The sequence below is a fragment of the Pyxicephalus adspersus genome, chromosome 5, assembly GCF_032062135.1.
Source record: "Pyxicephalus adspersus chromosome 5, UCB_Pads_2.0, whole genome shotgun sequence".
Lineage (NCBI taxonomy): Eukaryota > Metazoa > Chordata > Amphibia > Anura > Pyxicephalidae > Pyxicephalus > Pyxicephalus adspersus.
Genome location: NC_092862.1, coordinates 19,616,594 through 19,643,558, shown reverse-complemented (window position 1 = coordinate 19,643,558; position 26,965 = coordinate 19,616,594). Strand labels below are relative to the sequence as shown.

Sequence of the window (26,965 nt, the reverse complement as noted above, 5' to 3'; positions counted from 1 at the left end):
TCACAACAGAGTTTGTTTATATCAAGGTGTAGAAATGTGCATTACCCACTGAACATAACTGACCCATAGACGCAGGTTTAATAAATGCAATATTTTATTTTATTTATATTCCACATTTTTGCTTATTTATATTGAATCATCCCAATCAAGTAAAGCAAGCGCTACATTCATTATTAATATAGTTTTGTTACAGTACTGTGTTTTTCTGGAGCTTTCCTTTAATAGCAAGACATCTGTCCGTTGGGAAATGTAGAGAGAAGCAGCCAACTTCTGATGTGTTTCTGCATGTTTTCATCTATTGATCTCCTGTACAGGAGTGTACATGTAAAATAAAGTATTAAGCTTCAGTTTAACAAATCTGAGCTACCCCCAGCAGAAGGGGGGAAATCGACAACCCACAAGGGGCCAACTGTCCACCATACACGCACGGCTGCAAGACTTTTATACAGCTGCCCCCACTCTCTGGAATGGTCTTCCACGTCTTGCTCTTACTTTCTGCTAATTTAAAAAAGAACTAAAAACCCCCTTTTTTTTTTCAAACTTGCCTGCCCGTCTTCTTCTGTCTTTTAAAACCCTCACTATTCACCCACCATTCCATATCACCTCTCCAAATGTGCGATACTTCCCCCATCTCCTAGATTGTAAGCTCCTTGGTCCTGTGTCACTGTCTGTCATTTGCAACCCCTATTTAATGTACAACACTGCACAATATGATGGTGCTAAATAAATCCTGTTTAATATTATTATTAATAAATGTCTTTTTTGCATTATACCTACCATTCTACTTCTGCTGACGGAAGCAAAACCCAATCACCAGGATCTAAACATATTGCAATCCTTCATTTAGAAAAGGAGAAATAAGTGTTGTGCTGCAGTTTATTTGAGGCCATATAAGGACCGGGGCCAGAAGGGTGCTGGAGGATACCAAGAACAAGTTCTGCTGAATTTCACATGGAGAGGAATGGATAGAAGCAAGGCGCTGCACATTACAGATCTTTCACAGATACAAAGTTTGCACAGTGATTTGTGTGAGCTGCAGAGTTTGCAATGTCAGCCAGACCAAAAAAAAAAAGGTCACTGTGAGGACACTGGAAAATGTGGACTGTAAAATTCACAACAGATGTTCAGGAGAGAAAAAAATAAAATAAAAAGGTAACACATATGAAGCTAAACAGAACACATGTCAAAGTTACACATGGGCGCCAAAAGAGGGTGCTTGCCATGCATTGACAACTGGAGTTTTTATTCTTCTCCACAAGTACTCATTCTTTTCAACTTATAGAGGATATAACTCTACAATGGAACATCTGCCAATTGTGCCTAGGCAAGACCCCGCATTGCTGTACCTACAGGCTTACAGACAAATATCTGTAGCATGTGTCTCTAGTCTCATACTACGAATACATTTTAGCGGCATCAGTTCTTTGGTGCTCTCTATAGAAAAATCTACTGTGAAGAATTTGCGCTTTAATTCTACAAAAATGTGAAACAAGTAGTGAAAAAGAAAGGTATAGGACTGCAGGAAATAAAAAACGTATACCAATATTACTTTGCCTTAAGAACCAATTCCTGCACAGTGCTGAAAAGTCAGCAAGTGATGCTGGGTGAAGCATGAATTCTGAGATTGGGACTTAAACCCTTACTCCTGCAAAAGTACAGAAACTATTCTTGCAATGAGGGCTCCTCACACACTGCTCCAGGTTCCGGGTGGGCTCCGATTGCACTGACTACTAGAATGGTATTTATGCATTTACACGTGAAGACATCACATCACACAGCCTGCAACTAAACAGATGAAGCACACACATACACAAAATTAAATTGTTCTAGGCTGCTAGGAATAAATTTAACTTTTGTGTGCATGTGCAAGAGTTACCGGTACATCATTCCCACTCAGCCAGCCAATCAAGATGAACCTGCAAGAGGACCAGGTGAAGGTGTGAAGGAATGAGGAAGGGTAAGTAATTAAAAAACTGCAATCAAGTAATGTATTTGTATTGCAGAAAGGACATCACCTGCCTCTTCTGAACAACCAACCCACCATCTTGCAATTTATTTCTTCACTTTATTGAAATCTCCAAGTTCACATGACTTCTCTAACCATTGCTACAGTGGAACCAAACTGGCTCCCACTGACGGCAACAACATCTGCCATTATTGTGCTGGGTTCAGGATCAATGGCTAGGTACACACGTGCAATATTTGTCGTTAGAAAACAAACGATTAATGACAGATCAATGATTATTCACGATTAGTTCAAATATAATCCACCAATAATGTCCACACACCAGATACAATCATTTGAACGCAGGAAGTGACGTGTACTGGAGAAAGTGTACTGCAGAACAATCCCACAATAGATAGCATCCGCCGTGACGGTAGTTAGTTTCCAGCGACATTCCTCGTTCCTTTCTTTTGTTAACGAATATTGGACGATCGATCATTAGTCGTTTGTTTCCAACTACAATTATTGCACGTGCGTACGTAGCCTTTGGCTACCTTGCCTGGCTGGGCCAGGATGACAGAATTCCCTTGCAGGAGAAAAGCAGTTCATTTCTGCAGCTCATTGTATATTAATTATTATTTAACAGGATTTATATAGCGCCAACATAATATGCAGAGCTGTACATAAAAAATGGGTAGCAGATACAGACAGTGACACAGCAGGAGGAGAGGAACCTGCCCTGAAGAGCTTACAATCTAAAGAAGATTGTGAATAAACGGGTAAGTTGTTTTTTTTGCAGAAGAGAAATTGCACATTTTTTTAAATGAAGAGCTAATCCTTTTAATATTTCAGACTTTTAGGTTTGAAAGGTTTTGCACACAGACTTGGCACTGCTACTGGACCACACTATCCAATGTCCTCCACAAATGTAGAAATATATCAAGCTATACAGAAACCAAGGAAGGATGTGACTATTTTGAGAAATGTTATTTATCCCATTTAAGTAGTAAAGAAGAATGCCGTACATCTGGGAAGGAAAGTCACCTTTCTGGAGAGGAGTTGTTGTGGAATGGAATAGGAAGTAGACGGTGCGTTTGTTACATGTGGGGATAGCTCAGGTGTGAGCCGCTACAACACTGCTTGTCTGCCTTAGGGCTGCTGAATTTTTAAACAGCTAGCTCAAAAAGGATTACTGGGAATAGAACGCGCTCAGTTATTCTATCACTTGCTGTATCAAGCGATCTCTGGTAACAGGCTGTAAAATGAACAGAACAGTGGAACCTGTACTCACCTATGTAATAAAAACCCTAAACAGTTCATGTCTGGTTTACATGTCAATGATCATTATGCAGAACAAAATGCTTTGTGATTATAATTCCCAAGTGAAATGTGAGGCATATACACCAGTCATATCATGTGTATGTAAATATTATTAAACAGGATTTATGTAGCACCCTGCCCCGAAGAGCTTACAATTAGGAGGTGGGGGAAGTATCACACTATAGGAGGGGCGAAATGGAATGGTGTAAAGTAGTGAGGGTTTTAAGAGATAGAAGAAGACAGGTAGGCAAATTTGAAAGGATGTTTTGGGTGCTCTTTTAATGAGCAGAAAGTATGTGCAAGCCGAAAGCGTCTTGTATCCGTGCATGTGATGAGTGAGGTTATGAGTGAGGAAGTGATTAGTAGGTCATTGGAGGAGCAAAGAGAGTGGCTGGGGGAGTATTTTTTTTTACCAGGTCAGAAAGGTAACTGGGACAAGAACTGTAGAGAGATTTGAAGGCAAAGCACAGGAGCTTGAATTTGATTCTAAGGTGAAATGGAAGCCAATGAAGAGAACTACAAAGAGAGGCAGCAAAAGAGGGGTGGTGGGAAGGATGGAGGAGTCTGGCTGCAGCATTCAGAGAAGAAATACCTCCTTAGCGCCGACTGACATTTCGCATCAGTGGAACGGTGCCGCCTTGGATTGATGTCATTGTATTTGGGAAATCGATATTCAACATTGCCCACAATTCAAGCAGCTCCTAGCAACATGTGAGAGAACCCTGGGTGAAGCGGTTGTAGACAGATAGTTGGGAAGCGTTAAGGTGGATCCTGGAGTGATCAGGTAGGTGGGAGAGTTTACCGCAAAAGGGACATCACCTGTCCCTTTCTACAGTAATGACCTTAGGGATGTTTAAAAGTGGAACTTTAGTTAATCAGCTAATTTTTTTCCTATAGGTCAATTTTCTTTGCTTCCTATCCTACAGACAACCAAAAGTTAAAGATAAACTCACAACAGTGATGCCAATCTGGGTTGTCTCAGCAACAGTTATCCCTATTAGGAGACTTCTTGTACCAGTGCACTGTTCTCCCCAGCCCCTTTTTGCCAGGCACCCCACCCGGCAATTTTCAGTAACCACCCGGCTGTTTTTGGGTGGTTACTAAAAAGTTAGGCCACATTACGGGGGCGACCACCAGTCTACAGCTTCTTCCTACCCAGCTAAAAAATGATAGTGGTCAGTAGAAATACTACCTATATAACCATTTATCCAAAAAAATGTGAAATATACACACACACACACACACACACTTATAAAAGAAAAATTCCTTTTTTTTCTGCAATTACCAGTCCTGTTAATTATTTCTGAAGGCAGCCTGTCGCATTGTACAATGCTAAGAACGGTGGGTGGCTCTCTTCTAATATTATATCTTGCTGCATGACCAATGCTGGCTTATAAAAAGCTGATCGGTGCAGAACAACCATTGACATATTCAGAAAACTTTATTGAATTTTCATTTCTTCTCAAAGCAAACTTATATACAGGAACATCCCATAAATACAGGGGGGTCATTCTGTTACCCCTTGTGACGGATAGCTCATTTGTGCACAAAGACCAAATACCGGCTCTGTACAACAGTAGGAAAAAAAAATTTGGCATAAAGTGCCAAGAACTAAAAATATGAGCTACATATGGACAAACAGCTGCCCGGTGTGAAATCTCCAAGTCCTTCCATCCTGCAGCTTTGGAAGCAGAATATTAAACATTTGAAAAGCAAGTGAAGCGTGGCACTAATGTTTATGCACTCATAGTGCTGACATATTCTGCGGCTCTGTACAAAGTCTGGTGCCTGTGGTTTTACTCTTGCATAGTTTTGACATCAAATAAAGAAAACTTGCACTGATAGATATACAGGGGATCTTTAGTGTTTTTGATATTTCCCTAGTGTGTAAAGAACACATAAAAGGAAACAAAGCAAAACCACCGAAAAGAGAGATGAGGACCCCCTGCAGGTGCTGTGGCTTTAGGAAAGATGGAAGCAAATGGCCACTTTTAATTTTTCCCGAAACTAAGCAATGAAACAGACTTAACTACGCATGCATGTTCTTTTGCCTGTGATCCCAGGGATTGACCACTTCCTCTTCTTGCGGCTATTGTTTAAAGATGGTGGCACCCAAAAACCTTCAGGCATCTGGGAACCCCATCTATAATTACTATATCCATAGCTCACAGTACATTAGCATGGTGGTCAGTAGGAAGAAAACCTCTTGCTTTGCTGGCCAGTAATAAGAATGTCACCCTTGCAGATGGCCAAAAAAAATCACTGGTGTCACTTAAACTGATCTGAGAGGCACACATTTCCCAATGCTCAAGGAAGCCCTAGCAATCTGGAGGAACCCTGGTTGAGAAACGCCGCTCCAGATTTGTTTCAGTAATTTTCTTCTTGGTGATGCAGCCAGTAACTCAAATCCTTTTATAAGGTGGCAACGCTTAGTCCTCATTTGTGCCTTTGAATGAGCAACATAGCCAAAAAGATCATCGTTATCTATTAAATCACCTGAGAGGAACAAATTGTTCATTGCTCAAAGAACCCCTAGAAAACTCTCGAAGGAACCCTGGCTGGGAAACACAGGGATAGAATGATAACCGATAAGACCGGCCTTTCCCAATCATTTTTATCCCTGAGGAATTCTTGCAATCCTATTCAGGTCATGGGGAACCTCTTCTAAAACCAGTTTATATGGGGGGAAAAAAGCATCATGCATGTGTCCAGAGCAATGAATGTCCCCCTTCGAGCTGTGACTACAATGCCACCTTATATAGACCAATTTAAAGTTTGTTGCCACCATGTAGCCGGATCCTGAAAACAGCTTCCAACTACTTAACCATGCAGAATCATCAAATCAGGTCAGTCATAGTATGAGGAGCCTAGCAACCTCTGGAATAACCCGGCTAGCCTAAGGTTTTACCACTTATCCTCTTTCCAAAATGAAAACATAAGAATGCATTTTTTACATTTCTGTTTCAGGAATCCCCAATTATTCCCAGCAATGTTTTTCCTATGTAATTTCTGCCCACTCAGAGATGATGTCAGCAGGGCTCGCCACAGACTGTAAATGCTTTTCTTTCGAACTATAAAAAGGAAGTAACATTCATCGTGTCAACTGCAAAACAAGTCTTGCTTGATCACTTTTACGGAAAGCCTTAAAAACATGTCAAAAATATAAGTGCAGATGTGACCAAGCCCGTGGGTTATTGTTGTATCTGGAGTGACTAATAACAGGCAGTTTACTCTCTTCTAGTAAAATAAAACACAAAAAAGATTGCAATAAAAATGCACAATCAGGCAGGCTGGTCAGTCTTGCAGAAAGGGGTAGGAGGTGTCCTGCGAAAATCCCTCCTACCTGTCTGACCGCTCTGGATAGCGGTACAAAAATAAATAAATAAGCTGCACGTGTACTACTCCGCTTTGGATGCCAGCAGACGCAGCAATCCCAGCTTCCCCTGCACGTGCCGGAATGAAGAACTCCAGCACGCCTGTATGGGAGTTTAAGTCATCCCAACCAATCAAGATCATATTGAGGAAGAGAAGGATGAAGATGGTGCCGCCCTGTAACAGAACGGGGACACAGTTTCTGTTCCGCTTTAAAGCTGAATTTCAGACAAATATAGAAGACACAAAAAAAAAAACAGAATTCAAACCGAAAACACAAATTAAATAAAAAAAACAAAAAAAAAAAACCAAACTGCTTTGCTGCAATATTTACCTTCAATCCAAAGACTTCCTCATCTGATGGTCAGCAGCATTCAGCCACCTTCTCCTATCTCAGTAAATTCAGAACCTGCCTGTGGCTGAACAGTGAAAGGAGAAGCAGCATAGGGATAAATTAACTCTTCACTGAGTCACTCTGCTTTCTCTTTCCCTTGATGCTTCGTTGATTCAAATTCAAGCAGAAGGTAAAGCTGTCGTTTGCTTTTCATATCCAAATGATATCCATCCCTCAGCTGGATGTGCTTTGTTTACAAGGAAATTACCCCTTGACAGATGGATTAGTCAATAAAACAATTGAAGCCTTGAAGCAAGCTGCCTTCTGTTTTAGTTCATAAAGTGACCCTATCACCAAAAATTTTACTTTATTTAAAAGGGTAGACTATACTTTTATGTAAAGTAAAAAATATTTTTTTTGCTTAAAACCCTTTTTAAAAAGGTGAAGCCCCCCTCCCCTCGGTCTTTACCGCCATGGCAGTAAAGACAGGATAGGAGCACAGAGCCTCCTGGTATACCATGTCACGCAGGGGGCTTTTTCCTACATGGGTAGCGAGATCGGCTCTCTTTTTTCCCCAAATATAGCATGCTATGTCACCCAATCTCGCTCTTGCGCAGTACAAGATCAGGTGACGTAGCCAGGAAAAAAGAAGAAGAAAGATGAAGATGGCGGCACCCAACGCTTTCTCCATGCTGGGATGAAGGAGGATTCCAGGACGACACCAATCTAGGAAAGCTCTGGAGATATCAAGGGATCTGCAGAAACAAGTTGTAAGGTAAGTTGTTTTTTTGTTCAGCTTTAAGCTGACCCTTTATCACCAATTATAATATTTTTTGTGTGTATGTAAAATAATAATATTAAAAAAATATAGTTTCAAGCATTACAAATTGTTTCATTGCCTGTTGTTCATTTGCACGCCAAAACCTACATGGATATCTTCCAATTTCCTGTGTATTGATTGGGAGGATTTTCCTGCTGTAATCAGTAATGTAATAGGAAAAATTAACAGCACAGAGCCAATCATACCAGAGAAACAGATTTCAATATATTGTCAGCTTTAGAAAATCACAAAGGGTTACAAATCTTTTCTTGTTGCCTAGAGTTGTCCTTTAACACGGTAACCTTTATAACAGATGTGTATAGGATACACAAAGCTGCTTCAAACCCCCAACAAAGGCCATGTTTTGCAGCAAACAATGCAGGCAGCAGGTGGCTGCTATATATAGTTCCAACTCCAACAATGGTTCAGAAAATGTGTTTTTAAGGGCAATCTACCATAAACATGTAATAAGCCTTATAACAGACGCTCTGGTACTCATTCAGCTGTCATGGTATTACAAAAAATAAAAGAAATGTCAATGCCGTACTCTTACTCCAAATAGTGTTATACATTCCTAATGTCTGAATAAAGGCCTCTGGAACAAGAAAAATACAGTAAAACCACCGACTCAGTTGGTACCCGACCTTCACTCTGCTCTCTCCACATTTCCTCCCTGTTTTTAGGCAATGTACACACAACAGATGATTCTCATCCAAAAATCACCTCAGGGCTGATATCGGACGTGAATATGCCGTGGTGTACATCGCTTGTTGTCCGTCTTGGCAGATCCATGAACGATCATACTGAGAGGGAGAGAGCACAGCGGGGTGCTGCTCCATTGTTCTACCCTCTCCGTAGAGCAGAATGGCGCTGTATTACAACACTTGTTTATGCACTGTGCAGTCTATTGTCATTGGAAGGGATCGTGAAAGACAATTATTGCACATGTGTACCCAAGCCTTACTTGGTGTTCACCGTGGCACCTTCCCAAAGACTTCCCAGCAAACCTGACACATTATCTGAGCCAGGGCCGACCATTCCCCTCCACTACCCGCTGCTCCCCAAGCAAGGGAACAAGAGACTCCATTATTAAAGTCTTTGCTATGAACCAACATGGAAACAAGGATCGCATGTGGATGGACTAGCTTACTGGCCCATCCATAAAAGTCACAGCCAATGTGATACAGGTTTCCTTTTACCACACTAATCTCAATATTTGGGTCTAAGATTTATAGCTAAGCTTATATTCTGGGGACGTTTTTGGGGGCACAAAATTCTGACTGCCTATTACTCAGGTAGGGTGCAGTAGTATGCCAAAGTACAGCCCTGGGTGGGAGTATAGGTGGAGAGGATAAGCGAGCACCCTGAGCACCTGCTGGGCCCAACTAATTCCAAGAAGGATTATGACGATTTTCCTCTATTATTCATTCTCCCCATGGAGTTTTCACAACAGACAAGACTTCTTCATTTGAGTGAATTATGTATGAATGTCATATTGCAAAATGGCTAGGAAGGACTGCAAACTAAACAACTATCCACTGGGCTTTAATCTTATAGAAAAGGAACACTTGAATAAAATGTTTCTCAACATTTTTAACAAGAGGAACCCTTGAAATAACTTTTAGGTCTTAGGAAATCCCTCCTACAATAACTATATCCATAAGCTCACAGTACATTAGTGTGGTGGCCATTGGAAAGGCTGTCATCCTTACAGATAGCCTGAATCAATAATGTCATTTAAACTGAAGGCACAAATTGCTCATTGCATAAGGAACCCCTAGCAAACCCTAAACGTTCCACAGAACCCTGGTTAAGAAACTTTGCTTTATTATGACTTCGCTATGAAATAGGAGATTTTAACACATTAGTTTTGCAACTGTCCAGCTAACCAAGAATTGTTTCCAGCTCTGGCCCCACAGTCTTATTTGGTATTATCATTCATAAAAATTATTTATATAGCGCCAACATATTACACAGCGCTGAACATTAAATAGGGGTTTCAAATGACAGATAGACACAGACAATGGCAAATGAGGAGATTCTTCTCCTGAAATACCGTCTTCAGTTTGTGCCAAATATGTCTGCAGTAAATGTGAACAAACTCCTCTTCTATATCTATATCTTTGATTCTTCAGCCCACAGCAATGCGTTTCAGAAAACCTGGACTTTACCTATGAGTTCCATGCAAACTGCAATCCTCAGCTAATGTTCCTTTTGCACAAGCAAAGGCCTTTTTCCTGGCACATCTCCCATGCACCTCCCAAGATCTAAAGTTTGTTTGTTCAAATTATAAAAAATTTCCATGAGTACTTAATATTTTACATGTCCGTGCTTACACTCCCTGTGTGGTCAATAATCTCAGTGCTAGCAGGAAGCTGAATAAGTGAGACTAAAATTACAAATACAGAAGTTCTTTCAGTGGCTTACACCCAAAATAAAATCTGAAGTAGCTTACCAGTCTTCCCATTTTCACCTGCTGATCCTGCCAGTAATATGCATTCCTAGGCTGACAACGTTCACTCATTGTAAGATATCTACATGAAGTAGAGTTGTCACCCAAGGACAGGTACTTAGGCTGCGTACACAGTTCAATAATTGTTGTTCTTTCACGATCCTTTCCAAAAACAAAAGACTGCACAATGCATTAACAAGCGCTGTACATACAGAACCGTTCTGCTCTATAGAGAGGGGAGGGGGAGAATGAGCGAGTGGCACTATATCCGCTTCACTTTCATTATGATCATTCGTCATGCATAGATCCGTCAGGACTGAACCATAAACAACGGATGACTAGCGCTTTACGCAAGCCAGATTCTTGTCCGATATCAGCCCTGGGGCAATTATCGCATGAGAATCACTCGACATGTGTACGTAGCCTTAAGGCCAGATTTATCAATGCCTTCCAAGACTGGAGAAGATAGNCTATCATGGGTGAACCTAGATAATACAGCAATCTCAGAACTGGTCTAGTTCAGGATTGAAATCTATTCCATGCTTGCTGGATCACCCAGGTTCACCTACCATAGTCTTGGGGAGCTGTATTAAATCAGGCTCTATGTTAGAAGTACAGATCATCTGCCGATCCGCTAATAACTGCAACATTTTGGGGTGTTCTGCGGAAAGAACTAGAAATAATGCTATTGGGTAATAGGCAGAGCACACAGAAGGTTGTTAGCTCACAAAACTTATAGTTGTACCAACAGGGTTTTTTTTTTTTCCATTTTTTGTTGCACTAGATATAACGTGATGCATTCAAGGTTATATTTAAAGTAGAACTAAAGTCAAACTTTGAACATTCAGGCAGGTGGTTAATGCAGAAAGGGACAGGCGATGTCTATTCTGCAATAACCCCTCTTCCCTGACTGCCCAGCTGTCAAGCTTTGCTGAGCATGCGCAATCGTTCCTTATCCCTTGCGCATGCTAGGAATTATTGAACTCAACAGTTACATGAGCTTGGCCAATCAAGATGACCAGGAAGAAAGGAAGATGGCGGCATCCTGTGACAGAACAGGGATAGGCGAGTATCAGGGGTTGAGTTTGGCTTTAACAGACCAAAAGTTTATACACTTATTGGAGTTTACATGCACTTTATTCTACAACTCAGGTTTAACACAAAAATTTAGAATAATTCAAAAAAAATGTAAAAGTCACACACAAAACTAATTAAACACAAAAAGCCTTAATTTGTGTGAAGACGATACACACATATCAAACATATTAAACACAACATTTTACTTGCCTGTCCTTGTTTCCATTCATGCATAAGAAGGGAAAGACACAGCAGAGACAGATTAGCACTCTATTATCTGATAGAAAGCAGCGTGAATCATCACACAGAACTATTCGTTCCAATAACACACGTACCCATTACAGCTCTGTACAGATGTTACATTTTCGTCATCTGAGACCATTGTTGTGATTGTCTTGGGTGAAAAGCCATCTTGCTGAATCACTAAAAGGCTGAAAGGGACAATAACTGTTCTTTAATTATAAAGGAACGCAGCGGAGCGCCTCCGCTCGTCCTCCCCTTTTCATAGAGCAGAACACTGCTGTCCGTACAGCATTCACTCGATCTACTGTCGCTGGAAGCAATCACTGACAATTACCCTTTCAGCCAGGTGTATCAGGCACTTTTTCAGTAACCACAGGGCTGTTTTCGGGTGGTTGCAGAATAGCAGAGTTTGGTCAAAATACAGGGGCTGTCACTCACCTACAATTTATTCACCCGACTTAAAAAAAACGTTTGGATTGAACACTGCGCTTTTATGTCGCTTTATGCCCTGTACAGGTAATAGATTATTATTGCAGAAAAAATATAGAGCTGCGAGCTGTCCCATAATGTGATGCTGTACAGCGATCCCACCGAAAAATGTAACAGAACTAAAGAGAAGCCACGTGTTCTGAGGACAGATCGGCAACAGACACAACGCGGTGCGTTTTATGGCTGACTAAATCCGCTCTAAAAATAAGCAACACCTGCAGTTGTCGCAAATGCTCTGCCCAAGGTCACACAAATTAGAGGCTGCTAAGAAATGAATTCATAAAATGAGGATGTGCTTAATGGGATGACAAATTAGAGAGGCTGATTTGGCACATCATTACAGAAATGGGGTCTCAGGATCAGTTCCCATCAGGGAATAGCTGCGTGAAAGTTTCCATGATTTTCTACCAACAATCCTGAAAACAAACTTACAAGTTAACTGGCTTCTGTTACAATGTGTGGCCCTAGTGAGACAGCATAGTGTACAGTAAGGGTCATTTTACAGCAGGAAATGATTTAAATGCAAGAGGGAACCCCATAATGAGATGCAGTGTGCTCCCCAGCCCCTTTAAGCTGGGCGCACCACCCGGCACTTTTCAGTAACCATCCGGCTGATTTTGGGTGGTTACTGAAGAGTTGGAACACAATACAGGGGCTGCCACCAGCCTAAAATTTCCTACCACCTGGCTTAAAAATATTTCTAGGTCAAACAATGAAAGACATTTAAAAATGTCAACCATCTACTTTAAAGCCTACTTTGCCCTTTTGGGTGGTTACTGAAGTTAGGTCACCATACAGGGGCTGCCACCCGCTTACAGCTTCTTCTCACCCAGCTAAAAAAAAATTCTGGGGAGAACAGATGTAATGTGATGAGATGTAAACCTGATCTAAACATTAAAAAAAATTGCTTTGATATGTATCTGTGGCATTAGAGGCCCATACACACATATGTCCTATTGGGCCCCATATGCATGGACAAGCTTTGGCAATGCACATTACTGAGCGCTGTACTAGGGAAGTCCAATTATTATTATTACTATTAATAAACAGGATTTATATAGCGCCAACATAATACGCAGCGCTGTACATTAAACATGGGTTGCAAATGACAGACACGGACACAGGAGGAGAGGATTCTGCCCCCAAGAGCTTACAATCCAGAAGGTGTGTGTGTATAAAGGGGTTATCTGTAAAAAACAGCACTGCATCAATAAAACAGATGTGTGCTGCTGGAACAGTTGGTAATGCAAATATGTAAACAGCGTTTAGAAAATACAGGGCCATAAGAAAGTGTTTACAAACCGTGACTTGTGCATTTGTAACGCAGCCATAGAGTTGTCACTACCAGCAACCCCGGCCAAGCACCTCTAACAGACCTTGTTTTGTCTTTATCATAACAGAATCACAATCCCAAGATTATTTTACCTCTATGCAAATAGCAGCAGTAATTGCCTAGCCGATTACAAAGATGAAATACATGGGGCAACAGGAAGAAAATCTTGTTAAACAAACACTTGGGGGTAATTGGGATACACCAATATAATAAACGGATATTAAAAGGCACATAAGGAAAAAACAAAGCAAAGAGAACATTTAGGATTCAACTATTCCAGCAGCATTTGGCCGTGTCACCCAAATTATCAATCCACTATTCTACATAGAATTTTCTTTTTAACCCCGGTATTGTGAACCAACTTTTCAGTAATCACCTTAAAATATCCGGATGGATACTGAAAAGGTCTGGGTGGTGTGCCCAGCTAAAAAGGGACGGGGAAAACACTAACATCTAATTTGGGTATACCTTGCAGCTCAAAAACCTATAAATAAGTAATTTCCACTACGGTAATGTCTGATCATAACGGTCTGCTACCATGTTGTGTAACTGCATAAAAGCAAATTTAAGGTAATAAAAGTTGTAAGTGCATAAGTTCCACTTTAAAAATTTGTGCTCAGACAGGGTTTTATTGCAAAAAAGGGAGAAGTGATGTCCCTTGTGCAATAAAACATACATCAGTTAAGAAATACAATCACTTCCTCGGTGTCACCAAATTTTCCCACTATGGCAATGACTTGTAGTCCTGATTTGTGCATTAAGGCAGCAGACCCTTTTGCATGGGCTGCTCAATGCAACACATCATGAAAGACACACGTATGCTGCAATTTAAAGGCAAATTGAAGAGCGAAAGCAGGGAGAAGATGGTGGCGCCCACCACAGTGCGAGGTCCTGTCCCCTCTGCAAAAAAGGACCCACCTGTTCAATTTTTTTTTTTATTAATATTTTGGGGTTTAGTTTGATTGTAAGAATAAATAAAAACACTAAAAGTGCACCAACTCATTCCTATTCAGTTGCAGTAATGCACACACTTGAAACAAAGAAATGCTTGTTAACATTTGTAAATGTCCTATATATAATTTTTAGGGAGGTAACGATGTAATACGTAGCGCTGGTATTTTAAATTTTTAGGCTGGCCAAAGACAGGGACAAGGCGTTTCTAAGAATAATATGCAGGGAGACATTTGCCTATTGCTGAATAAACCAGGCCCACCCTGCCAAACCCGACTAGCCAGAGGGCCTAAAACAGCAAGCGTGACTACCGTGTACAAACCTAGAAGCAAAAACTATTCTTTTGATGGCAACGATTCTCAACCAAGAAATATATGAGGCTGAATATTATCATCAAGTCCATAAAAACCATTAAAAGGCAGAGTTCTCCCCAGCTCCTTTTAGCTGGGCACACCACCCGGCACTTTTCAGTAACCACCCAGCTGTTTTTGGGTGGTTACTGAAGAAATGAGTGACAATACAAGGGCTGCCACCCTCCTACAATTTCCTCCCACCTGGCTTAAAAAAAAAATTTCTGGGTCAAACACTGAAAGGCATTGTCATGTTACAGCCTTTATAAGATTTACCCAGATAAGATAAGATATAACCATCTCCTTTAAGGCCTATCCTACCCTTACTATTCCCATGATGCAGAGCTCTTCATATATGTGCTATATCTACAATACGGATGCTGATATTTCCATACAACCCAATTCACTGCTTTATAATGAAATGGCGTCTGAATGCAGCAGCTTAGGCTGGTTGTCGTCTTTCCGTTGAGCTAGAAGATAAAATCTCCGCTTTCACAAGCTCTCCCCAGAGGCAGTTTGGGGATAAAGCACACTCGGGGCATTCTCTATTCTCCAATGGAAGAAACCACAAGCCAAGTGCGAAATATCAAATCGATGCATACAGAGAGGAACAAAAGACAAGTGGGCCCAGATAAAAACATGCAATGTAGAGCACACTTATCATAGCGGGATACCATCTCTTACAGACTATGACCCAGATTGTAGGAGGATATAGGGGGATGACGCAAAAAGAGAGAAGTAGTAATGCAACCCCAGAGGCATTAAGATGTCAAAGAAGGGAAATCCAAGCAAATGAATAAACACACATGTGAAATTACTATACAAGAACAGTGTACCATCTTCTGATTTTGGAAAGCCATTTTGATAGTAAGTGGGATTACTGATTTCCAGGAAAGGTCTCTGCACACTGGACAGAAGTCATTAATATTAGTCCACGTAATTGGATCAGAGAAAAAGAGATGACACAGAAGCTAAAAACTTAATCAGGAGCTACGCGTGTCTTGCTGCGCAGTTTGGAAAGTGAACGTGAATCCCACGACTGGCTGTTCAGAGATGCAAATCCTTCTGGTGGTTAATACAGTGAACACATTATAAAAGAAAAGGTTTGTGGAAACCTGACTAGCTTGTTCTATGAAACCCTGGGCTTCCTCTAAAGGCTACTAGGGGTTCCTTCAGAAACGATACAAAATGTGTATTAAGTTTTATTTGTGTTTGATTGTCCCACCTAAATTTCTTAGGGTCAGTTACTGACACCAATGATATATTTGGTTGTCAACAATGTAAATGTTCATCCAATTTACCACTAGCAGTGTTCTCCACAGCAACTTTTAGCTGGGCGCACCATCGGACACTTCTCAGTGACCACCCGGCTGTTTTTGGGTGGTTTAAATTTTCATGCTTTTATGTTTATTATAGTTTCCAACCTGAAGGCTTTATGCAATATTTGTGGTCGTTTATGCCCCAGAGGATTTGTGTGCACAGCTATAGATGTTGGATTTGGATGCACTATTCCAAAAATTAAAATGAATCCAAATAGTGTCTAGTAAAGTTGCAGTCAGGACTGCAATTACTGAAGTCTTTGCCACAGCACACCCATCAAAGCAGGTCTTTTTGGAACAGGCCCTAAGGACAGGAGAACAGTAATGAAGGAATAGAAAATTATTTCCCCACACTGTAACCCTGAAGGTATAGACACACAAAACAAAAAAGAGGTCATTGTGAACATTTAGGACCCATCCACTCCAGCGGTGTTTGGCTGTGTCACCCAAAGCAGTTTCAGCGGTCCTGATTTATTAAAGCTCTCCAAGGCTGGAGAGAATACATTTTCATCAAGGAAGCTGGGTGATCCAGCAATCCTGAAATGGATCTTGTCCAGGATTGAAAACATTTGCTAACAAATAGCAAATGACTTTTAGGAAATCCATTTTAGGTTTGCTGGATCACCCAGCTTTACTGATGAAAATGTATCCTCTCCAGCCTTGGAGAGCTTTAATAAATCAGGACCAGTGTAAGAACATGGCACAAAGTTTTAAGGTCCTATGGTTTCTGTTCACACCAATATGCTTTATTTAGCCACAACAATATTAACAATAGAATTAGAATAAAAAAAACAATGAAATTAGTTTTAAAGAAAAATTTTATAGGCATATTTTTTTTTTTTTTATCTCCGCGTTTCACGCATGCCAAGAAAAGATATACAAATCTCTGCAATACAAACATCTTCCCTTCTGGATTTCACAACTCTTCCAAATGCATATCTCGGTATACAATCCTGACATGGTATATTTACTCCCATGTGCATGAGTTACTTGATTCTGAATGTGCCAATCAACATTTCCAAATATGCCAAACCAGAAGGAAAAAGTGGAAGAAAGTTTAGTTCCCCTTTATGAAGTCCCTGCAGTGCAGATGTAAACACACTGTAATGTGAATGGGTCCTTTTAAATTGGTTCCATTTAATATTAACCTGTATTTATAAAGCACCAACATATTATGCAGCGCTGTACATTAAATAGGGGTAGCAAATGACAGACAGGTACAGACAGTGATAAAGAAGGAGAGGATGATAATAATGTTTTGGTTCTACTGAACTGAAAACTTGAAATTGGGGAATAACCCGACACAGGGATAGAATGAGGTTGCTAAAAAAGCCCCCTTCCAAGCCACTAGAACGTATTTATCTTTCAGTTTCATACACAGGCCATACAGATGCCACTTATCTTACACATCTGATTATCAAGATTACTGGGAACTGCACATTTTACAAAACCAGAGCCAACTTCCCACAACATTGCTGACTTGCTGGCTATTTATACTTCAGTAACAATAAAGTCATAAAGTTCACTTTCCGTACAAGTGTTAGTAATTGTGGAAGGAAGTGAAATCACAAATTCCAGACATGGTGTTATGGGAAATCCACAGACAAACCTCAACGTAGTATGATGTGTGAATGATTTGTGAATTCCATTGGGAATCTAAAAAACTTCCACATCATTCCAGACACATACAAAAGAAAGCGCGTACCAGTAAGCATGTCAGTCAAAACATGAACATACTGCAGTGTTGAACCCAGAATTTTTTTTAAGTTGGATGAGAAGAAGCTGTAGGCGGGTGTCAGCCCAACTCTTCAGTAACCACCCAAAAACAACCGGGTGGCCACTGAAAAGTGCCGGGTGGTGCGCCCGGCTAAAAGGGGCCGGGGGGAGAACACTGTACAGTCTATGAATATAGGAAGAGAGAAGCACCGCACTGAACCAGAATATACTGATCACTGACCTAACACAAGGATAGAAAATCAACTCTAGATCAATGCTTCTTGAACTTTTTAACAAAAGGGGTTTAGAACCCCTCCTATAATTACTTTATCCACAGCTTTACAGTTTATTAGCATGAGGGTGAGTGGGAAGAATGTCTTTTACATTGGTAACAAGGATACTGATAGGAGAACAGAGCAGAGTGACAGAGTAATGAGCCCATCAGTCTGCTGCTTTTCCATTCACAGGCTGGGGGACAAAACCTATAAATCGTAACCTAACTGCAGCAGAGACAAATCAGGCTGATATAGCTTTGTGGAAGAGCTGTGTAACTCTCAGGACTGGATGAAAAAGAAATTAGCACAAAAAATTAGCATGTAAAAAAAGCCCAAATGTGTGTTTTTTGTAACTTAATCTTTAACGCGAGCTTGTACATAAAGAGATTTTTTTTACTAGTGTGATAAAGCAATCAGTCTTCCATGATTTCACAATGTCACAATTGAGCGGTGTAGCAGAAGTTATGAACGATTAATTTCTTTTCTTTTCCACCATAGATTTTATAGGGAATAGGAAATCACAAGTGCTGCAATTGTTCATTTAGAAGATCTCTGGGTGATTTCCTTCCCATTCAAGTATACCCCATAAGAGTTCCATTTCCTACACAACTGTCCAACAATTTCCTGCGGTAGTACAAAGGAGTAATTTTTGCACCAGAGAAGTTTTCAGTAGCAGAAATTAAAAACGGTCCAATACTACCGTGTTTCCCCGATTCTAGGACATCCCCATTAAGTAAGCCACCCCCGATTTTTAATAAGACATCCCCTGAAAATAAGACCCAGGGCATATTTTGGCATTTCAAAAAATATAAGAGAGTGCCTTATAATCGGGGAAACAGGGTAGTACATGAACTCTTAACTTTTTTTTTTTCAGGTGGTCAATATTCTACAAGGATTTGTCCGGCCCTGACTTGCAATAGCCACAAATGAATTCATATTGCTATAGATCTGATCATTGCTTGCCTAAATGGAGAACTGCAGAGGTACTGAAGAGTCAATCAGACAAATCATCACTGCACAAAATTATTTAGCATGCAATCTTTGGCTAATTCAGGAGGGAGGTAATGGAGAACATTCAAGAACAAGTGGGTTTCACCACTCTTTACTCTTGAGGAAACAGTTCCCCATCTAACAATTTGCGGCTCCCCAACAATAGTGCTCTAAAAAGGGCTATACACCTTCACAGCCCTTCCTCTATTGCAGACTTCCTACCTTCTTAATATGGGGAAACCCTTGCAATAACCTTCAGAAACCCCTGCAGCTTATAGAATATTAGCATGTTGATCAGTGGGAAGAATGTCTTTTACATTGGTAACAAGGATACTGATAGGAGAACAGAGCAGAGTGAGAGTAATGAGCCCATCAGTCTGCTGCTTTTCCATTCACAGGCTGGGGGACAAAACCTATAAATCGTAACCTAACTGCAGCAGAGACAAATCAGGCTGATATAGCTTTGTGGAAGAGCTGTGTAACTCTCAGGACTGGATGAAGAAGAAATTAGCACAAAAAAATTAGCATGTAAAAAAAGCCCAAATGTGTGTTTTTTGTAACTTAATCTTTAAACGCGAGCTTGTACATAAAGAGATTTTTTTTTACTAGTGTGATAAAGCAATCAGTCTTCCATGATTTCACAATGTCACAATTGAGCGGTGTAGCAGAAGTTATGAACGATTAATTTCTTCTCTTTTCCACCATAGATTTTATAGGGAATAGGAAATCACAAGTGCTGCAATTGTTCATTTAGAAGATCTCTGGGTGATTTTCTTCCCATTCAAGTATACCCCATAAGAGTTCCATTTCCTACACAACTGTCCAACAATTTCCTGCGGTAGTACAAAGGAGTAATTTTTGCAACAGAGAAGTTTTCAGTAGCAGAAAATAAAAACGGTCCAATACTAGTACATGAACTCTTAACTTTTTTTTTTTTTCAGGTGGTCAATATTCTACAAGGATTTGTCCGGCCCTGACTTGCAATAGCCACAAATGAATTCATATTGCTACAGATCTGATCATTGCTTGCCTAAATGGAGAACTACAGAGGTACTGAAGAGTCAATCACACAAATCATCACTGCACAAAATTATTTAGCATGCAATCTTTGGCTAATTCAGGAGGTAATGGAGAACATTCAAGAACAAGTGGGTTTCTCCACTCTTTACTCTTGAGGAAACGTTTCCCCATCTAACAATTTGCGGCTCCCCAACAATAGTGCTCTAAAAAGGGCTATACACCTTCACAGCCCTTCCTCTATTGCAGACTTCCTACCTTCTTAATATGGGGAAACCCTTGCAATAACCTTCAGAAACCCCTGCAGCTTATAGAATATTAGCATGTTGATCAGTGGGAAGAATGTCACCATAACAGGTAGCCAAAAAGATCATTGCTGTGAGTTGTAGCTGACCTGAGAGGTACAAATTGCTCAAGGAACCCCTGGGAAACTCTGGTAGAAGATGAGTTGAGAAACACTGTGCAGTGATTTGGTTAAAAGGTCTGGAAAACATGTTAGAGGTCTCCCAGGGGTGGTTTGGGAAACTGCCTCTATGACGTAAATAGACATTATTATTATTAATATATATATATATATATATATATATATATATATATATATAGCGCCAACATAATATGCAGCGCTGTACATTAAATAGGGGCTGCAAATGACAGACAGATAAAGGAGTAGAGGACCCTGCCCGAAAGAGCTTACAATCTAAGATGTGGGGAAGCAGCATACAGGGGGGATATGGATTGGTGGGTCATAAACACATTAGGAAAAGGAATCAATACTCTCATAGGCCAATGGCACAAGGACTGCAACTTTCTTAAAGCAGAACAAAGATCTGTAAGTTGAACGCCAAGAAGTGAAAAGCATTGTCCTAAATCTGTGCTCTCCCTGCTGCTGTTCCCCTCCATTACTGACTTACCGTGCAAGTGTCTATGTGTAGACATTTAGGGAGAGGTTTGGCTTCCTCACAAGGGAACAGAGATAATCCCACTTCAAACCTTCTGAAACCAGCAGAGTCAGCTTTGCCCTAGATCTGTTGCCCCCATATCTCTGCAGATACTCAGCTATTAGGCAGATAAGCTATTAGGCCTTTGCATACCAGAACGTGAACTTGAGGTATTTAAATAAAAATTTGTTCAGGGTGCAGCTTTAGCACAATTCCCCTTTTTTTCTCTGATCCACTTTAACTGAAAATGAGAGCAGGAAATCCCCACTCTTATCTAAAAATTGTGCCATCAATGCAGCGAGACGACATGCAGTGTTTTCTGTCCCCAAACAGAAGTGATCCTCCTCCAACTTCACGCTGAGCTGAAGTAACATTTCTTAACCAAGCATCTAGAAGGCAAGCTGGGATGCTCAATTTAGAAAATCTTGGCAGGCGAATCACCCATCTGAAATCAGCCTAAAACTTCATGATTTCATTAGCTGGTCTTACAATATTTAACTCCCAATGACCCAATTTGAAGAGCACTGCTGCATGGATCCTTCCATCTTCCAAAGTTGAAAGTTCCGGTGATTCTGAGGATATGTTGTAAAGTGCACACACGATTACACAAATTCCTGCCAATAGTATACAAGCTGTAAAGGCGATCATCAGCAGCTATGAAGCAGCAGTGTAAGCGTTTGTTACCCAACACCCAGCCCGTGACCACGATCGGTCTTCCTTTAAAAGTGTTCCTGACCCCAACTCTGCCCCTAACTGTCAAGGGACAGTTAGCCCCAATGTAATTTCAGTTAAACTGCAGGCTTATCGATGGCAAAAAACATCAATACCAATTTGCTGCATACAATGCCCTGATGCCTCTAATATACAGGTGGAAGTATTATTAGGAACCATGTGAGGCCACTTCTAAAAAAAAAAAAAAAGCTGGAAAGGTTTGAGCTAAGAAAAGTAAAAAAATTATATCATGCAACAGGAGCTCCGTCTATGTGGACGCTTTATAAAAACTCAAATTAGCATCTGTTCAAGTATAAAGAAAGGAGTTAGAAGAGAGAACAGGTTATATTAGACGATTCAAAATGGTATTTAAAGCAGAACTAAAGCTCCACTTTAAAGAATTTGGAATCAGGCAAGGCATATTGCAGAAAGGGACAGGCCAACCACCTGAACACGCTGGTGAACTGTCAAAAACCTATGCATGCCAGGATAGCCAGAAATCCCAGCTTCCCCTGTGCTTGCCAGGACTAAATAACTCAACAAATCTGGTAGACTTTGTGTTTGTTTCCTGAAACTTTTTGTCAGAGTATAGATTTGGGTGTGTCCCAAGCAGTTTTCAGTTTACCTACTGACTCACCGATTCTGCTAGAAGTTTGCTCCCGGTAACTAGACTTTTGGTAAAAAATAGGAACGTTAGTTTTGAACTTTCCTCCTAGTTTGAGGTCATCCCTGATGATCCTAGTTTTAAATAGGGCCTATTCACTTATATAGTCTTAATGGCACCCCAATGCAGCTTCAGAGTGCATCACACAGCAATGCAATATCGCCCCAAAATGAATCAGGTCTGCTGTTTGGATTAGTATTGGCCCCACCAACTCATCCTACAGATCAGGTGACCACTGCTAACACAAAGTTTACTTTGGGAATACTATATTTGAATGATTTTTGCAGACTCCACTGACACAAGGAAGACAGAACCCCCAAATAAATACAACTAGGAATATAGCTGGGTTACATGTTCTGTACAAACTATGTGTATATTAAACAAAGATGGGCACAGAGAAGCAAAATCAGATACATTTTTGTACCAATTTTTTCATACTCACCGCTCACTATGGCCAAAAAAGTCAGCAGTAACAACACCCATCCGTGTACAAGCTGCCCGCCCTGTCCCATGACAAACGTGCCTGTTGGGGGAAAAGTATTTTAGATGTAAAATCTAGATTTTGTTTAGACAGTCTTCAGTTGCACTGCATAAGCAAACAATGCATTATTTGCCAATATGTATGGCACAGTAACAGGTTTTATTTAATCACTCAACACTTCCATACACATTCTTACCTTTTCCCATTTATCTGGTACTTACTAGTACAGAGGAGCGTGTGACAGCAATAGGCCTATCAGTTATCACAGAGGGAGTTCATGGCCTTGTGTAAGCTATGACTCCAGTGATTTGGATTTCTTTTGGCTCCTGGTCACAGAAAGGTAAAATGGGGGAGTAAAAGAAAGCACTTTTAGACCCATGCTGTGAAATCAAACAGCTGATAGCTTATGGTCCCACAGTAAACTGCTGTTGTGCAGCCAGGAGAAGCAAACCACAACGTGGGCAACCAAAATTTGCATGTGGCTGCGGCACAGATTTTCAGGATACAACAGTGCAGCCAAACGTGCAAGGTGGTATTTGAAAACAGGTCCACAAAATGTTCCAATCCACTTGAATGGGAGATGTTGGTTGGTGGAGTTGTGCCTGTAGCAGTCCTCTGTGGCTCACCATGGGTCTGAAATGACCCACTAGAGAGCTAATTCATATAACCCTCAGTGTTTAACTCTGAAATTGTTTTAAGCTGGGTGGGAAGAAATTGTAGGTGGGTGGCAGCCCCTGTATTGTAATGCAATTCTTTATTAACCACTCAAAAACAGCCAGGTGGTTACTAAAAACTGCCAGGTGGTGCGCCCAGCAAAAGGGTCTGGAGGGAAGACTAAACCCTTGGAGAAAAAAAAAAAAAATAAAAAAAAAAGGATTTAAATATTTTTGATCATCCCACAACAGATTATGTTTGTCAAGTGAACATTTTCGGGAGAACATAATTATATTATAGCACTGACATTGCACATTAGCTGTACAAAAACCAAATACATTGCTAACTGTTCCTCAGAGGAGCTCAAAATCTAATATTCCATAGTTACAGTTTAATGTTTCTACTAATCTAAGGCCAATATAAAGTAAAACCAATAAACCATCCAGTAAGTTTTTTGGATGCAGAAGTAAACCAGAGTGCTCGGAGAAAACCCACATAAAACATATAAACTCCTTGTAGAGAGTATCAAGTATCCTGGCTGAAATTTACATCAGAACCCCAGTGCTGAATGGCAAGAACGCTGGCCTCTAAACTGCCATCAAACTATTTCACACTCCATAATCCATGCAAAAATATCTGTAAATGCAATTTTTAAGGATATGATGGCAATACTAAAAAAGAAAAGGAACTAACACAGACATGTTGGCATTGATAGGGAAACAGTGATGTTTGAAAGGTATGGACCTTGAACAGAGGGCAGCAGCGAGGTTTTGTATGTAGTCAGAGCTCTGGAAAGGGGAACAATGGGGCACTATGTGATCCTGCCAGCACAGCTGCAAACAGCTGGATTTAATTCAGACTGGCAGCGCGGGGTTAAACCACAGGACTCCATTTACAATGTCAACACCAGGCTCAGATGTATCCTAAACACACAAACTGTAGAAGGTTTAACAAAGGAGTGTTATTCGATGCAGGTTTATAGTGTCCATATTCCACAAAGCCTTTTACTGGCCATACATTGGTCCATTGATGCACACTTAGTGAAATGATTGATACTCCCCAGACATTGATCACCTAACTTGTTACCGCCATGCACCTATCATCTTTTCCCAATTGATGGCGCCTTCTACTCAACAGCAATTGGCGGTCAAAAAGGACGACACCAATTGGGGATTCCCAATCAATATTCGATGAAAACATCAATCCAGCATTGATCACAAGTACCCCATCTTCTCTAGTTGGATATATTGGATATATTTTGGATAAAAGAATCAAATTCCATACAAATGTATGAGATGATCAATGCTCCATGGTTATATTTATCAAAGATTGATTGGGAATCCCTATTCTTTATCAGCCAGCAGTAGAAAAAAAATTTAAACAACCCAACCAGTCCATATGAGCTTACAATCTAATGATTTGGGTAGTGGTGTGTAATATGTTGGAGCTAAATAAAGCCTGTTAAAAAATAATAATAAGCTGGGCCCCAAGGTTGTCCAGGAACAGGACAGATAAACAGGAACCTACAGATAAACCTGGGACTTATACAAGGGATTCTATTTAGAACATCGTAGGATAAGTATTCCATCAGGTTCTGAAAACCCTGATGTCAGAATTGTTTGGATTCTGTAAACACACTTGGTTCGGGATTTTAGAATATAACCACGCTGATCATGTATAAACTACATACACCCGACCGGCACGATGCTGAAAGTACAGAGAAGCAATCGGCTATTGATGAACTTGGAGCAACATGGACTTTATATACACAGACCACAAAGGGTTAAACGATTGGTTTCTATTTAGAATATCGGCATTGGGTGAGGGTGATGGGGGGTAAATTAAGAGTTCTTCTGCCATGACAAGCACAGGGTGTCAGCTAGGCTGTGACAGGCAGCATGCCATTAGTTCTACATTTAGTGTCCTACTAAAAGAATGACAGTCTGGCTGCTACGGGGTTAAAAAAAAGTACTGATTGTCACCATGATCAGCATCAGCTGGGTGGACTCTTCAAAACACACACATACAGCAAAGAGTTAAAGAAAGTGTTCCATTTAGATTGTCACCATGGTGACCATACAGGATCTCCCCAGGCAGCACAGGGTTAACCAGTGGGGGTCACATTCAGAAGATCAAGGGGGGGTCTTTGCCCACACAGGGTTAATCAAAGGGGTTCTGTTTAGAATGTGAAGGTCCATGGGGTTCTACATGCACAGGTTAAACAAAGGGATTGTTTATAACAGACAACTCAGGGTTAAACAGGGGTCACAGCATATTAAAGCTCTCCCAGTCCCCATATACAGGGGCAACATGGGGTTAATAGTGGGCTTCAATACTTAATTCCAATATAAACTGGGTTTTTTTCCCTATGGTCAGCACAGCGTTAATAATAGGGATCTGACTACTAAGTAGTGTGCCAGTCCTCACAGGCAGCATAGGGTTAATATTAGGGCTCCATCACCTAAACTGTGCTCTATTCCCCACAGGGTTAAAAAGGGTGAACTATCTCATCAGCAGGGTCCCTTTCTACACATATATGGACAGCACAGGGTTAATAATAGGTTTCAATTATATCAGATGGGTTTTGTTCCTCTGTTAGCATAGGGTTAATAAGAGGGCTGTCTACTAAACTGTGTTCTAGTCCTGACATGGTTAAAAATAGGGCTCTGTATGCTAAACTGTGTTCCTGTCCTCACAGGGTTAATAATGGGGCTCTGTCTACTAAGATGTGTTAATAATAGGGTTCCATCACCTAAACTATGTTCTGTTCCCCACAGGGTTAATAGGGGGAACTAGCTCATCAGCAGGGTCCCTTTCTACACATGTATAGACAGCACAGGGTTAATAATGGGTTTTAATTATATGAGCTGGGTTTTGTTCCTGACTGTTAGCACAGGGTTATTAAGAGGGCTCTGTCTACTAACCTGTGTTCCAGTCCTCAAAGGGTTAATAAGAGGGCTCAGCTGTGTCAATTTCCTGACAGTCAGCACGGGGTTAACCCCTCAAATTCCCCTCACAATGTCAGCACAGGGGGTAACAATGGGCTCTTATATAAATCACCCGCACAATGGGCTGCTGTGTGTACACAGGGGAGACAATGGGAGGAGCTGGAGACAAGGAGAGGAGGCCTCGGGTCACCGCACAATACCGCTACCTACCTCCCAGCCGTGGTCCGCGGGTACCGCTCGGTAACGGATTGTGTGCACACCGGATGCTGCCAGCGATTCACACTCACCCTGCAAGACACTTCCCTGCTGCGCCGGGGACCGCCCATCTGCCCAATCCCCGCCAATGGGCGAGCGGCACGCAATGAGCCAATCAGCGAGCGGATGATTCTTGCTTGCAGTACTGCGGCGGATAGAAAACATTCTCTGATTGGCTGTCAGATGGGTCAGCATTACAGGCAGGATCTTAGTAATAGATTGGGGTCAGAGGCATTGTTAGTGAGGGGTGATAGAGGCTGGTGGGCGGTAATTGGGGTGATGTTAGGCCTCCAAGGGGTCACATTAGACAA

At 41.0% G+C, this 26,965-nt stretch overlaps 1 protein-coding gene across 3 annotated transcripts in view; it reads right to left on the bottom strand.

Moving 5' to 3' along the window:
- The window catches only part of LRP12 (LDL receptor related protein 12), a 46,851-nt gene extending 20,138 nt beyond the window's left edge, over window positions 1-26,713 (bottom strand). For all 3 annotated transcript variants that reach the window (XR_011920762.1, XM_072410746.1, XM_072410747.1), the window contains exons 1-2: window positions 26,610-26,713; window positions 22,759-22,839 (exon numbers count right to left, since the gene is read on the bottom strand). Coding sequence is in view for 2 of the 3 variants with exons in the window: in XM_072410746.1 (XP_072266847.1) it covers window positions 22,759-22,828 (70 nt within the window). In the remaining variant the exon portion in view is untranslated. The remainder of the gene's footprint in view (window positions 1-22,758; window positions 22,840-26,609) is intronic.
- Between the last annotated feature and the right edge of the window lie 252 nt (window positions 26,714-26,965).